The 15,878-nt window shown below is 48.7% G+C and overlaps 1 protein-coding gene across 2 annotated transcripts in view; it reads left to right on the plus strand.

Moving 5' to 3' along the window:
- Nucleotides 1–10,669: 10,669 nt before the first annotated feature.
- LOC147693557 (secreted frizzled-related protein 2-like) overlaps nucleotides 10,670–15,878 on the plus strand; it is a 51,171-nt gene continuing 45,962 nt past the window's right edge. Inside the window, exon 1 of one of the 2 annotated variants that reach the window (XR_015299260.1) lies at nucleotides 10,670–12,394. Coding sequence is in view for 1 of the 2 variants with exons in the window: in XM_086933775.1 (XP_086789901.1) it covers nucleotides 11,902–12,394 (493 nt within the window). In the remaining variant the exon portion in view is untranslated. The remainder of the gene's footprint in view (nucleotides 12,395–15,878) is intronic. The other variant, XM_086933775.1, reaches the window with a different exon arrangement.

Below are 15,878 nucleotides of genomic sequence, written 5' to 3' on the forward strand. Positions count from 1 at the left end.
CCCTTGTTTCCTGATATTCCTAATAAGCAATGATGAAGAGGTATGTGTCAATAATATAAACAAGTGGGCAATAACAGAAGAAATACGTGTTAGAAGAAATACGTTTTGCCTAACAAGGAATTTAGGGCCCGATGTAGGTAGGGCTTTACCGATCGGTATCGGCCGAAAATACCGATTTTTGGCCCTTACCGATCGGTAAACAGCCATCGAGATGTAGGGAACCAAAAACAGAACGAATCGGATAGAAAACCGATTCGGAATGTGTACCGAATGTGAAAGAATCCGATACGTACATACCGAAAATCGGATATGTAACGAATCGGAAAAACACCGATTCGGTTACAAAGACCGAATCGGTCCATGTACCGAATCGTTAGTGACACCGAATCGGAAAATCACCGATTCGGTCCCACTACCGATTCGTTAGTGACACCGAATCGGAAAATCACCGATTCGGTCCCACTACCGAATCGTTAGTGACACCGAATCGGAAAATCACCGATTCGGTCCATGTACCGATTCGGAAAAAATACCGATTCGGACATGATCCGATTCGGAAAACATGCCGATTCGTATAAATCTCCGATCGGGAAATTCCCCGATTCCGACAGTTGGGGAGATGTAGGGAGGCACAGAAACACCGAAATCGGCTCAAAATCGGTAGAATTCACTCGGTATTTACCATGGATTGCAATCAGGTGGTAACCAACTCCAACCCATATAAACAGTCCCAAAATGCATTGCAACTTGCAGGATGGCAGCTTTCTATGTCATTGCGAGGCGGCTACGGCTACAGCAGGAAGGACTGAGGGAATGGCTAAGAAATGAACAGGTCTACAGACAGAGGATAACCCTGTTCATGCTCACTGAGGCTGAGATCCTACAGAGATACAGGCTGGACTCTGACACCATACTTGAGCTCATCAGGGACCTTAAGCCATACTTGGACCACCACACCCCAAGGGCACACGCCATCCCTGCGCACGTCCAGGTGCTATGCAGCCTACACCTGGTAGCGTCTGGCAGCTATCAAAGTGGTGTAGCAGCAGCAGGAGGGGTGAGCCAGAGCAGCCTGTCAAGGTTCTTCCACATATTCCTTGACGCCATGATAGACAGGATGGACCAATACATCTCATTCCCTGCAACCCACGCAGAACTGCTACAAACCAAAGCGGACTTCTACCAGATGGCACACTTTCCCCAAGTCATCGGTTGCATAGATGGCACGCATATTCCGATTTGCCCACCAGCGGACACCGAATACATATACCGCAATCGGAAATCGACACACACCATCAACGTGCAGGTGATCTGCAATGCCAAGTGCACCATCACAGACCTGGTAGCAAAATTTCCAGGGAGTACCCATGACTCCTATATATTCCAACAGAGCGGCATATATGCACGGCTGATGGCTGGCGATTTTGGAGAAGGATACCTCCTAGGTGAGCCACATCATCAGACCCCCATAACACATAGTAGGTAGGTGTAATACATGTATGCATGTGTCTAATGTGACCCCTTTCTCTTCCAGGCGACAGTGCATATGCCCTCCGCTCATTCATACTCACCCCCTACCTCAACCCCTCCACACCCAGCCAAAGGAGGTATAACCGTGCCCACATACGCACCAGGAATGTTGTTGAACGGACCTTTGGCATCTGGAAAAGTAGATTCAGATGCCTGCACAAGAGTGGAGGTGCAAGGCAGTATACCCCCATCACCTGCTGCAAGATCATAGCTGTATGTGCAATGTTACACAACCTTGCGGTCAAGAAGGGCACTGAGGTGGAGTTGTCTGACTACGAGGACTATGACGACGACGAAGCTGTGCCACTGACACAGCCAGCTGGGGTGTGTACGCCATGTGATGGCAGATACAGACGTGAGGAGATCACTGAGAACTATTTCTGACTGAGTACAGATGCAAAGACAGCTAAATGTTGCTTGGAAAATAAAACTTTTAATAGTGGTGCACCACAGTTACATCACTGAAGTGCATCAAAAAATGGAGTCTGTCAAAACAAATAAAGTCCAGGGTTCTGGTATGATCATCCCCCCTTGCCAGCCTATTTTTTGGCCCGCTTTCCAGACCCACTGGGGTGTCCCTCGGCCCCCTCCGAATGGCCTGCAGCATCAGCGGATCGCCTGGTGCTCCTCCTTGGCTCTGATGCAGCGCTGGCCGGGCTGCTGCGGCTGCTGCTGTCTCCAGCATCACCCAGGTCCAGGGCAGGATTGGAGGCGGCATTTGATATTAACATGGCCTCCATGGCCGTGGTGATCCTGGCCATCCCCCTGGTCAGCTCAGCCGTATGCTGACTCAGCACCGACTCCTGATTTGAGCTACGATGGCACAGCTGTGCGGTCGCCGCTGCAAGGCGGGCCATGGCCCGGTTGAGCACCCGGGCATCCCTCCTGCGCGCAACCTCATGCTCCTCCTGCCTGGCAGAGGAGTGGGTGATGGCAGTGGTCAGCCTGCCCAACCCTGCTGCCACCTCCTTGTTGCTGTCCACAACAGCCTGGAACCCCTTCACCAACTCCCCCATCTGCAGGTTGTGCTGCAGGAGCTGGCGTTGGCAGGCCATGGTGGATCTGGCCTGTTGGCGCTGGATTTTGACCATCTGGCCCTCCAGGCCCAGGAACACACTGCCCTCCCGTGCTGGTGCAGCAGTGGTGGTGGTGGTGGTGGTGGTGGCACGGCGTCTGGCACTGCTGCCTCCGGCCTGCTGAGTGGGCTGGGGTGCCACTGGTGGTGGTGTGGTGCTGGCCGGTCCCGGAGCCCCTGCTCCCAGGACAGGTAGGACGGGTGGCAAGGCCACGGTTGTGGCAGGAGCTGTTGTCGGCGGAATGGTCTGCCTTGTTGGGGAGTTGTATGGTGAAAATTGCAAGGGGGGTGAGCTGGGCAGTACTGGGGAGTGCACTGCCTGGAAATCAATCACCAGGACTCCCTCCATTCCAAGCCCTGGGGTGTCTCCTTCCTCATCCTCATCCTCCTCCTACTCCTGGCCAGGCTGGCTGGTGCTCGGCCCTGCCACTGCAGTATGTGATGTCGAAGCTCCCTCTGCTGCCACAGTGGTGCCGCCTGATGGTGCCCCTAGGTACAAAGAAGCATTTGTAAACTGAGTGCCGATGTATTACAGTCAGTACAATTATGGCATTCCACATGTCCTTGCATCTCCTTACACCGTGTCACACTGTTTCCTGTCTTGTGATTCTGCACTGACATATTTGGCTAACTTCTGCTGACTACATGTACCATGATGCTTGTCTCTTGTATGTTGGTGACAGTACAGTGCTGGTGTTTGCCTATGCATTGTGTCTAATGGGGAGGTGTCTGGTAGGGTGTGTCATGATGCGCATGCTTCTTACCTGTAGCTGTGGCCATCGCAGTGCTGTCCAGGGTCCCGATCCCTACGATGCTCTCCCTCTCGATGGTGCTGGAGACAATTTCCTCCAGCTCGGTGAGGGGTGGCGCCGGGTTCTTGCCTCCTCCGGTGAGTCCAGCCTGCCTTTGGAGGTCGGCCAGCTTCCTCTTCGTGAGGCTGCGGAGGTCATAAAACCTTTTCTTAAGTTCCTCAATGGACCTGGGGGTGACTCCAGCAGCATTGACCTTCTGGGCGATGTCTGCCCACAATCTCCTCTTGGTGCTGTCTGGCACGTTGAGGGACAGCTTGCCAAAGAGCTGGCGGTGCACCCTCACCACCTCCTCAACCAGCACCTGTAGTTCTGTGGTGGTGAATTTGGGCTTCCTCTTTTGGGAGGACTTCTGGCTTCCTGCCTGATCTGCCATATTCTCCTGCTCCTGCTCAGTCTGCAACCTCCTTCTCCCACTGCTGCTAACTGTGTGTTGGGCTCAGGCAGGCTTTCCAGAAACTTCTAGAAACTTCTTAATTGGCTGCACCTGCCAGGGTTGCCACTCCCTGTTTGGGTGGGGGAGGGGGAGCCACCTCATTGGCTGAATCGCCTATTGCCGAGTCTGCTTTTACCGAATCGGTAAAATCCGAATCGGTAAAAACCGAATCGGTATTCTCCGATTCGGTAAAAGCCGAATCGGGTCATGCAATGCATTCCTATGGGCTTTTTCGCCATGGGTCTATGATTGCCGAATCGGTTTTTACCGAATCGGCTTTTACCGAATCGGTATTCGCCGAATCGGAAATATCCGATTCGGTGGTAGCCGATTCGGTATTTTCCGATTCGTTGTTGGCCGATTCGGTAATTTCCGATTCGGACCGAGCTGAATCGGAACGTACCGATTCTCATTACCGATGCCGACCGAATCGGTTTTCATTCGGTATTTTTTTCCTACATCTCGTTTTCCGATTTCAGAATACCGATTCGGCCCACCTCGGTATTTTGAAATCGGAAAATCCCGTTTACCTACATCGGGCCCTAAATTTCCTATTTCGGAAGAAAATTGTGAGTTGAGTTACATTACTGTCACGAGATTAACTTGCTATAATTCATATTGTTATGGCTCAACAAGGTAATGTTTCAGTGAATATAACCTTACCACCTCCGTTCTTGAGTGAAGTAGGCAATCCACAAATTCCATGGGAAGATTGGTTCATCATTTTTGACAACTATCTGGAGGCATTAGATGGGCAAGAATTCTCTGCTAAACGCAAAAAAGCAATTCTCCTTAGTACTCTAGGGAAGGAAGGACAGAGAGTCTTTAGATTTCTACCTACAGCCTTACAAGCAAATGGGCAAGCTTTGCCGGATGAATATAAGGAAGCCATTGCTAGGTTGGAAGTAAGCATGAGCGAATTTTGCGGATCTCGCGTTCGCGAATTTTGCGGATTTGCGGATTCGCAATCCGCAAAATCCGCGAATTCCCGCGAATTTGCGGATTTTTTTTTTTTTTGTGTTCGCCCGTGTTTCTGCCAGTTCGCGAGGGTTTTGTACACTTTCGCAAATTGCGAACTTACCTGTCGGGTCGCAAGTTTCGCGAACTTGTTGTTTCTACGTGTCCAGCCTGTTTGGGACACTCTTCTTCATCACTGCCACTCTCTGTCACCACTGCCACTCTCTGACTACTCATGCCACCCTCTGGCCCACCCATGCCACCCTCTGTTTCATCACCACACCCTCTGGTTGTCCAGTGTACATTATTTTCGGCAAAGCAAAGCACACCTTCCCTGCCTCAAGTGACCTGAATTAATTTGGGGCTGATTCATGTGTCACAGAATATTTTTTTAGCTGGCACCTGCTTCCTTAGTGCGCCCTGATTAGTGATCTTTTGCACTTGCTAAGTGCTTTCATTGTTGCAAAATTAGTTACAACACCTGCCCTGCCCCAACTGACAATAATGAATTAGGGGCTGATTAATGGATTTTAACTTCCAGCCTGGCTCCTGCTTGTCTCCCTTAGCTGTAATTCAGGACCTTTGTGGCATATGTGTAACTATTCTGAGGTTCAGAGCAGGGTCACATACTAGTTTCAACTGGCAACTGAACTCTGGAGGGGCCCCTCAGGAAGCACTCCAGGAAATGGCTACTAATGATGAGCCTGAACTTTTGAACCTGGTAAGTAGTTACTTTCAGTTTTGCTAAGATCGTATTTCTGCAATTTTGCACTTATTCGCGGGGCGCGAACTCACGCGAACAGTGCGAGCAGTGCGAGCAAAATCCGCTGCTCGCGGATTTGCGGATTTTGCGGGAAATTCGCAAATCTCGCGGATTGCGGATTTCCCGAAAATCCGCAAAATCCGCGAGCGGAACGGATTTTCCGCCCACGCCTAGTTGGAAGTGAGATTTTCTAAAGAGGAGAATCTGGTAATGAGTCGTTATAAATTCTATACTCAACACCAAAGAGAGGCTGAATCCATAGATGAATTTGTGGCACGTTTGAGAGAATTATCCATAAAATGCAAATTTGGAGCCATGAATGATGAGCTCATAAGAGATCAGTTGATAGTACAGTGCAGAAACAAAAAAATACAGGAACGACTTTGGGCGGCAAAGAACCCTACTTTAAAAGCAGCTATTGATCTGGCAAAAGTAATTGAACAGTCTGAGGATTGTGTGAAAGTTATTGACTCCCACAAAAAGAATATCGCGCAACAAGACATTTCTGAGGTTTCTGAGAAAAGAACAAATCCACTTTGTGAACATTGTGAAGAAGGTTCTGTTGCAGTTGTTAAAAATAAAAACAAGTCTCTTTTCAGAAAGAGTACTCCTAACAACAAACAATGTTCAAGATGCGGGAGTTTTAGTCATTCTTCTGAAGCCAGGTTTTGTTTTGCAGCAAATAAAGAATGCTTAAATTGTGGCAGTGTGGGTCACTTTTCAAAGATGTGTAAGTCAAAAAGTAAGCAGAGAGTGGCTGTTGTAGATGACTACATATGTGAAGATATAAGAGAAAGAGACAAACTGCTTGTTGTCAATGATGTGGAGGTTGTTGGAGAGGAGAAGCGTCTGAACAGACCTAAAGCCCTCTTCTACATTGATGGTCAGGAAGTGTCTGTGATGTTGGACACTGGTTCCCATTACACGATCATACCTCAAGTTATGTTCAGAAGCATATGGAAGGAAAGACTTCTTTCACCTGGTGACATTTCTCCTACTAGCTTTCAAGGAGAAAAATTGACAATTTTGGCTATTTTGACAGGGATATTGTTTTTCAAAATAGGTCTACCTTTGGAAGGGTTTATGTTTCAGTAGATGGCCCACCCATTCTGGGTTGGGTACATCAATATGATCTTTACATTATAATAAATCCAAGGGCTAGGAACCAGGTTATGGTTATTGAAGATGAAAGTGTTGACAGTATTTTACAAGAGTTCAAATCTGTGTTTAATGACGAATTAGGGGAATTAAAAGGGTATTCTCATTTTATTAAATTAAAGAAACACAGTGTTCCTGTACAACATAAGCTAAGGAGAATACCTTTGTCCATTAGGGATGAAGTTAAATCTCTGATAAATGACATGTTACAGAGTGGGGTGATCAAGCCGGTAGAAGCCTCTCCGTGGGTTTCTCCGGTTGTGATTTCGAGAAAATCTGATGGAAAACTGAGGTTCTGTGTCGATCTCAGGTCCTTAAACAAGTGCGTGATTGCAGACACTTTCCCTTTGCCTAACATAGGTGAAATGGTGTCTACTCTTCAGGGAGCTAAGTTTTTTTCTAAGCTTGACCTGAAGAGTGCATACCACCAGGTTAGATTGCATGACACTTCAAAACAACTCACTGCTTTTGTGACCTCTGAGGGAATATTTCAATTAACACGACTTCTGAACTGGCGCATAAGAGATGCAGGGGTCGGTGCAATGTGTCTAGGATCTGGCATATGTTTGTACCTTCCTAGGATTTCTGCCAATCCCATGCATTTGTGAGAATTGTGAGGCTCCTCTTTCTACCAGGGGAAGCACTTTATGCAGCTTGTTACTATATATTCTGGTTTGGGATGGTCCAGCCCAGGGAGCATCACTTTAGATTTTCTTTTCTTACTTTTAACTCCCTAGTGCTGCCAAAGATCAGGAGTAAATGGGGTGCAGGTTTTGAGTCCCAGATCCCAGATTCCTGCTTGTTAGCAAAGGATCGGCCTTGGAATATTAGCTTGGATTGCTCAGGTGGATGGTTTTCCCCGTAAAAAAACTATTGTAAATTTGGACTGAGTGTATAGGGCTGCAGTGAGAGGGCTTGATAGGTGGCTGGCATATTGCAGATTCCAGCAGAGCCTTCACTCAAGATCGGGAGTGCTTTGAAGCTTGGAGTTCACAGGAGGGCATTCCCCCGCTGTCCTGGGACTTCCATAGAATTTTGTATTTTGTTTACTTGAGGGATTCCATAATTATTAAGTATGGCTGTTCTTCAAGTGCAGACGGGCTGCAGCATAGGCTTTCATTCAGACTTGGGGCTCTTTGGAGGCCTTAGAAGTTGTCAGAATGTTTTTAGTTATTGAACCTAATGAATAATGCAGCCCTGAAAACAGGACCAGGAAGCTGCCTGGGGTCTATGCAGAGGTAATGGTCCAAGAAGTGTGCAGCCCCATGTGTCTTTTCCCCTTTTATTTCCTGTGATTTACATTCAGCCTTATTAATGTCTCAAATTTCAACCCCTCAGCAGCCTCTCGCTTGCTTCATTCTTGGACTGTTCTACAATCATCAGCCGTCTGCTCATTTCTTGTGCTGCTTGTGGCCCAGGTCTCTAATTCAGGTCTCACACAGAGGAATAGGAGACACTTCTTGCTGGCACCCTGGGCTGAAGCCTGTTAACGCCTTACAATGGTACAATGTGGCAATTTAGGAGATCACCAAGCAGTTATCACCATGAATCTTGAACCATGAGGAATAATATAAAGGATGATGAAGACACAAAGCTGCCTAGTTATCCCATCTCACTTCCTGACTGATAACCTCTTATACCCATAAAGACAAACCTGATATGTGGTGCTTTAGAGGCTTTCCTCAAGAGATGCCATGGAGATGGAATCTGCTCAATCGTCGCCAAATTGTGGTAAGTAATAAATCTCTCCAACCACCTTCTTGTAAAAGCAGTGAATTATTTTATTCATAGAGCTAAGACAAATGATGCATCTCGCCAGCTGACCAGACTCCAACTGGCAAGTCTGGAATGCTAGTTGGCTGATGTCAGGCATTGGAACAATATAACATTCTGAAAGGACAGGAAAGGGGCAACATAAAGAAAGGGCTAAATAGAATTGTCACTAATGTAAGATTATATTTACAACAGAATCATCTGCCAATGTGTCCACCAGGGCAACAAGAACGTAGCACCAACAACTGCATCCCACTTAATCGATCAATCAGGTGGCTTGTAAAGCGCGACTACTAACCCATAAAGGTCTCAAGGTGCCGGCACTGGTCCTCGCACAATGCCCACAGGAAGGTAAGAACTCGGGAAGAATCCATGAGAAAAATTACAGTGATCAGTGCAAATGTAATAACATGAATAAATGATGAGTGGACAAGGTGTAGCATTAGAAGGATGCTTTATTGATAAGATGGTAAGTATCTAGGGGGAACCCCAACAGGAGCAGCTCACTTGCTGCTCAGCCCGACTCTAACTGAATCCTCACGCTCAGACACAAGGATTCCAACACTCCACTCACACGCGCACCAATATTCCACTAACATTCATACTACTTATGGCTGAGCAGCAAGAACTAGACCACTACAGCAAAGAACTGACTGTCAGTGACTCAAATAGAGTGAACCTAGCTACAAAGCACAGAAGCAATGTGGGCCGTGTGGGGCGGAGTTTACAGTGGGTAGCGCAGAAGAAGGGGAGTTGGAAGACAGGAGCTACGAACCAGCATCAAGGGCGGGGGTGCACACTGGAAAGGGCCAGGCAACAAGGAGAGAAGAAGCACTGTGAGTGGGATGAGACACAGAGGGTGTGAGTCGGGGGTGTTCCAGCATCTTGCGGATACCATGTGCAAAGTTATTTCTTTAAGAGATGGGGTCTCAGGTACTTGTAGAAGTGGAGAACAGACGACAGACTATGACTTGCCACCACTTGAAGGTGAGGAATGGAAGGAGCGCTAACTGACACAGAAGGCCTGCCCCGCAAGACTGTGAGGTCACAAGGATTCATAAGGGAACAAACAAAGTACATGTCAAAACCAGCCACTGTGGTCAATGCAATGATAAGAGAAGACATCTTATGCAATATCTGGGTTGCCATGTCAGCACCTATGGGAAGCATACTACTGCTGAACACAGAAGCTAAACGGGAACCTGGGTGCTGGAGGGGCGAGGGATACAGCGAAGGCCACAGCATAGAAATTAAGTTTCTACATAACTCGCAGTAAATCGCCAGGAATGGTCATAGGCCACCGCACCCACCAAGTTGGGCATCTAATGGCGAAAGAAATGGGTTAAGGATATGGGGACTATGAATCGCACAGCCAAAGGCTAAGTGTGATGGGCCTAGACGCTTCTTACATCAAAAGCAAGTACTGTGATGATGAAGAGAAGACCGAGTGTTAAGGGAGACAATTTGCATCTAACCAGTCATTCGCTTCTGTGTTAAACCCACTTGGTTAGCCATCATCTCTGTGGTCACTGTGTATTGCCCGGTGGCCCGTGTGCCAACTGGGAAAGCGTGGGGTTACACTTCATTTCATATTGGGGCGCCTTGCACTGGACACAGCTTCTTTGTGGGTCTGTTCAGAGATGCCAGCCTCTCACAGTCCGTCCATGAGCAGAACAGCAGTGCCCATTGAGGGCACCGGGGGATCCCCAGGGGCTGGCACACGGCGGAGCACAGTGCACCCTCTGTCTGCATGCCTCGCTGTTTTAGACCCACATGTGTTTATTTTTCACGTGCCACAAAATCCTTTTGTTTTTCTTAACTTCCACGAGAGTAGAAGTCAGAGAATTAAATATATATATATGTATGTATGTATGTATGTGTATATATATATATATATATATACATATACATATATATATATATATAGATAGATATATAGTAAGGCGGCGGGCTCGGAGTCGAAGATATGCGTGTTTTCAGCAGAATCGCAGGCTGCTTTTCAGCTGCTGGCTGGTGGGGGTGGTTCGGGGCTGTGGGACAGCTCTATGGGAGAGGTGCAATTACACCCCGGGTTTACAGCCCCTCATAAGCCCGGGATTCCTGCTGGTAAGCCTCCCAGAGCTGCGCCTCCATGCCGCAACACGCGCCCCCTCGTAGCCTAAACAACTGCGCAGCACAAACATCCGGGCCCTGGCGCGGCGGCGGCCAGGTGCGCGTGCAGCCTGGGCCAGGCCCGCCTCTCGCGCCGGCCCCCAGGGAGCCCCCCCCCCGACCCCGAACAACACGCTTATTTTTCGGAATATGCGGGGGGAATGCCAAGAGAGACGAGCCACGGGGCTGTCGCAACTCCGGCTGGACTGAAGAGGCCTGAAAGTTGCTGAATAGCTGATTCCCGGCCCGTGAGAGCCCCCAGGGCCCAGCTGTGGGCCGCGAGCCATGCCCTGCCCCTCCCGCAGCTGGAGCCGAGCACAGGGGGGAGCCTGTCTCTGAAAACCTCATACCTCAGCCGAGCCCCAGGCGAGGTAGCCCGTGGCCACCTCAGGCTGCCGGGACCAGGTGCAGAGCACAGGAAGGGGCTTTCCAAGGAGTCGAACTCAACATTTTGGCCAAAAAACGAAATTAAGGGACTGTCGAGGGCGAGGCAGCGACAAAAGAAATACATCTGTCTTTAAATCTTATGAAGCTGATATAAAGGCACAATTTGAGGTGAGTTTGGAGAGAGAGGACAAAAAGAAGAAACTATTTTTAAAGCTAAAAAAAAGTTATTGGAGGAGGTTTTGGAGACAGCAAGAAAGAAACATCATTTGAGAATATTTTGAAGACAGCAAGAAGAGAAAAAAGCCAAAAATTGCCTCACACTTTTTTTGTGGAGACTTATCTAAGATGGACAGCAGCCCCTAACTTAAGCCGGTCAGCGGTTGACAGTGTGTGTAGTATTGGATGAGAAGCTAATGTGCCGTTACACCTAGGATCGCGACAAGTTGAAGGCAATATCAAACTATCCACTTAGCTTTACTTACATCGTGTTGAGTAAAAGTGGAAAAGAAGAGGTGCTGAAGAAGGCGGTGAATGGTGCGGTGGATTCTACCAAGATCAGTCCCATGCTTGGAGTAGGGGAGTCCTCTCTGCATGTTGGAAGGAACGATAGGGCGACAGGTGCAACTTGAGCCATCTGGCCTGGAACCAGTGAGGATCTCGTGTCGACCTCCAGAGGAGAAAAGCAAGTATTGATTTAGGGACCCTGCCAGCTGTCAAGTTTCTGAGTCTACATAAAACTGGCATTGACCAGGAACACATTTTATTTTGAAGGCACTTGGAGTGGTGACTTGTGGATACCTGTCCATTCTGGGCCCATTGCTTGATTGGGCACTGTTGACTGTAGAGGCACCAGAATCATCTCATGATGGCTCTACTTACTTCCCTCTCGTTCATGGTTCTGGGCACCATGGTGGCACCGGCCCACATGTTCCCTTTCATCCTGACCCAGCTCAGCACCAGAAAGACCAGCTGCAAGGCCATTCCCAGCAGCATGAATCTGTGCCTCGGCGTGGGGTACAGCGAGATGAGGCTGCCCAACCTCCTCGGCCACGACACCCTGAAGGAGGCCAGCCAGCAGGCAGGCTCCTGGGTGCCCCTGCTCTCCAAGCAATGCCACAAAGACACCAAGAAGTTCCTGTGCTCTCTCTTCGCACCGGTCTGCATCAGCGAGCTGGACATGCCCGTCTTCCCCTGCAGAATGCTCTGCGAGGAGGTGCGGGATGGGTGCCTGCCGGTCATGGCGGCCTTCGGCTTCCCCTGGCCAGAGATGTTCAACTGCAGTCAATTTCCACCGGGGAACGAGCTTTGCATCCCAACGGCTGACTCTGAGGACCAGATGGCAGTGGCGAGGAATGGTGAGTGAGGGTGGGACAATTGCTTTTGTATGACCTAAAGTTTAAAATGGTAAGGGCGCGTAGAGGTGAAATTGGTGGGTGGCACTAAGGGTCATCACCCAGCAAACATAATGCAGAAGTCGCCAACTCTGTTATTATCCGGTGTCTGGTGCCTCTGCCAGGTAGTTATTCACCTGCTAAGGTCCACTGGATGGACTTGGGGTGAAGTGGGATTTGTTGCAAAGCTTTATGCTCTCAATTCTCTTCTCATGTTCTGATGGACAGGGGAATGAGACCCCTTAGTTGTGTCCCTACAAATTTAAATCTGCTCTTAGCATTAAAATATGGGAGCCGGTGTGGCCTAACGGGCAGAGCTGCTGACTTTGGAGCTGGGGAGCCAGGTTTCAGTCTCAGCTTTGGCGCAACACCCTGTGATTCTGGGCAAACACGTAATCTCACTGTGCCTACCAAAACTGAATGTGTGCATCTGTAATGTAACTGGTGGTTATGTAATGCGCTCTAATACGTTCGGGTTGAGTTTGCGCTATATAAAACCGCAAAACCCCCCCAAAAATATATATATTCCCTGGTGGTATATTGGATTGGGGATTTCACTGGATCTGAAGCTCAGGGGGGGCAGTGGCATCTGCAGAGAATCTGGAGGTGATCTGCTGGCATCAGATGTGAAACATGAACAAGCCAAAGCAACCTTTCATTTCAAGCCTGATAAAATGAGTGCCATTAAGGCGGCTAATAATAGCATCTCCTGTGCAGCCCCCAACAGAAAATTCGATTTGTAGTGTGCACTAACTAAATAAAAAATATTATTCAAGGGATCATTAGTGGTGTTATTTGTGGCCAGGGAGGGGGGATGTGGGGGTGAGGCATGGGCAGCTCCTTGCTTTTCCTGAGAAGCCTCTAACGTTTAGAGGGATGTTGCCCTCCACCTACTGCAGGGATTGGCTTCATACAGTGCTTTAAATGGGCAGGTGCTGTCCGGTACTGAGTACCTGCACGTCTTTCATTTGTAAGGGAGAGTACCTGCACTTCTCAGCCCTGCTGCAACACATTTAATGAGACTTCTTTACCAGGAGCTAAGAGGTACTGTGGCTCGTGGGTGCCTGCGCTTCTTTATTTCCATTTAAAGTGCTCGGTTTCAGAGAGGCACGGAGGAGTCTTCCCTTCCAAAATGTGCCCTTTATTTGTGTGAGGGGGGCTGCAGTGTGGAGAGAGGGGAGCAGATGCGCACCCCCTCCCCGCCTGTGACCCTAGGCGGGGAGCAGACAGCTGTTGCAGGATAATGCCACGTGCTTAGTGCTTTGTTGGGCTGAGCACCGATTTTGGGCCAGTGTAATTGGTTCTTGTGGGTCATTGACTGTCACTCACCACCATGATGTCCACTGTCCTAGAGGGGTTACGTGCAATTGGCAAATTACAACAATATGATTAGAAGTGTGAACCATCAGTCACCCCATTGTTAGGTTTGGCACAGCCAAGAAGACCTTTTAATTTTACTAAATTGGTATATAAGATATACTTTCCTAAAGGGACTTTCAGCCAGTCCCTTTCATCCATTGTTCTGTTGTTGTGGCATTTACATTTCTCTTCCGCCTCCTGCAGCAGCGCACAGGATGGGGCAAGCATGGGGATTGGCTGACCTCACCGTGAGTGACAGGCTGCTGTTCCTTCACAGTGAGCGCGTGCACACAACAATAGTTCCCTTAATGCCAGAGAGGCTGCTATGACAGCGTGTGCTTTTTGACACCAAAACGTATTTTTGATCTTAGTCATGTTTTTAACAGTGGCAAGGACTTGACAGCTCCTCTACTAACAAAGCTTTACAAAAGGTATGAGAAAACAAAACAAGCGTTGGCAAAGCCAATAGATCTAGCACTAGCATTGAATGCCTAACCTAACTCAATTATTTTTAGAGATGTATCCCAAACCTTACCTACGTTGACTTGAGTTGAATTAACGGTGGAGCAAAACGTGATTTTGTCATCGGTTATATTGACTTCATGAAAAAGCACACAGTGCAGCGCACCCGTCCCCTCATTTCTAAACACTGGACCCTAAGCATTTGCCTCCAGGTCACCGGACACCTGGGGGGGGGGTGGAGGGGGGTTGAAGAGTTCTGTATAGAGGTTGTGGGTCACCATGATGTGTTTTCAAGAGTGACTGCGATTGTATACATTTCAGATAGGTTTGAGGCTTGAATCGGCGTTAGCGACCCTCATGAGCTCGTGCTAGCTGGAGTTTTTAAGGACAGCCCAGTTACTGCGTAAAAGAAGCACAGTGTGATCTTGTGCAGAGCACACACAGGATGTTCGCACCAGCTCTGAGCTGCATCTTTGAAGTGCCCCCCACGGGTAAGATCCGGCTGATTTAGCTATCGAGTTTAACGCGCCTTTCGTCCATAAAATGTTGCCTGGGCCTCGGAGGGCGGGGGCGGGGGAGTGAGGGGGCTTAACATTGAAATGCTGGCCAGCTTGAACTTTCCTTGTGTCACATGAATATTCTGAAGTCCTAAAACCGTAAACCTGGTATTGACGAGCTATGAGGATTAAACGAGGTCTGCATCTCTAAATAACTAGCACATGAACTCTTTGTTCTTGGGCTTAAATGAGACCCATTGCCACCAACCCCCAACCACCGAACACACCTGTGATTCTGGTAAGAGAGCAGCTGGAGACCGCCAGATGTCTTCTGATAGCTCAGATTTAGACTAGATCACAGGTATATGGGGTTTTGTCCAGGGGCCTCAAGGGAGGGATGGGACTGTGGCCGCTTGCCCCTCTCAGAGGCCTGGTCACAGCCCCGGAGTCCACGGGTGCAGAAGTTTAGGGATTTGGATCAAACTACAATTGCATTAGCATCAGTCAGTGAGTGGGACTGGCAAAGAGTGAGGCGAAGCTCCAAGGTGTGAGATTCACAGCCAGCAATGAGTGAGGTTTGAGGCGTCCGCTATAGAGAGTCTCTATAGGGACCCACAAACCGTGCCGCAGTGTCTCTGAGCCTGCTGTCTTTACCTCCTTAGCTTCTGTCTGCTCTCTTTAGCTCCTTAGCTCCGCCTGCTCTCTTTACCTCCTTAGCTTCTGCCTGCTCTCTTTAGCTCCTTAGATTCTGCCTGTTCTTTATCTCATTAGCTTCTGCCTGCTCTTTAGCTGCTTGGCTTCTGTCTGCTTTCTTTAGCCCTTTAGCTTCTGTCTGCTCAGCTTCTGCCTCCTCTCTTTAGCTCTTTAGTTCTTGCCTGATCTCTTTAGCTCCTTAGTTCCCGTCTGTTCTCTTTAGCTCCTTAGCTTCCACCTTCTCTCTTTATCTCCTTAGCTTCCGCTTGCTCTCTTTAGCTTCTTATCTTCTGCCTGTTCTTTAGCTGCTTAGCGTTTGCCAGCTCTCTTTAGATCCATATCTCTGCCTGCTCTCTGTAGCTCCTTATCTTCTGCCAGTTCTTTAGCTCTTATCGTCTGCCTGCTCTCTTTAGCTCGTTAGCTTCTGCCTGCTCTTT

The sequence above is a fragment of the Lissotriton vulgaris genome, chromosome 8 (assembly GCF_964263255.1).
Source record: "Lissotriton vulgaris chromosome 8, aLisVul1.2, whole genome shotgun sequence".
In the NCBI taxonomy this organism is placed as follows: Eukaryota; Metazoa; Chordata; class Amphibia; order Caudata; family Salamandridae; genus Lissotriton; species Lissotriton vulgaris.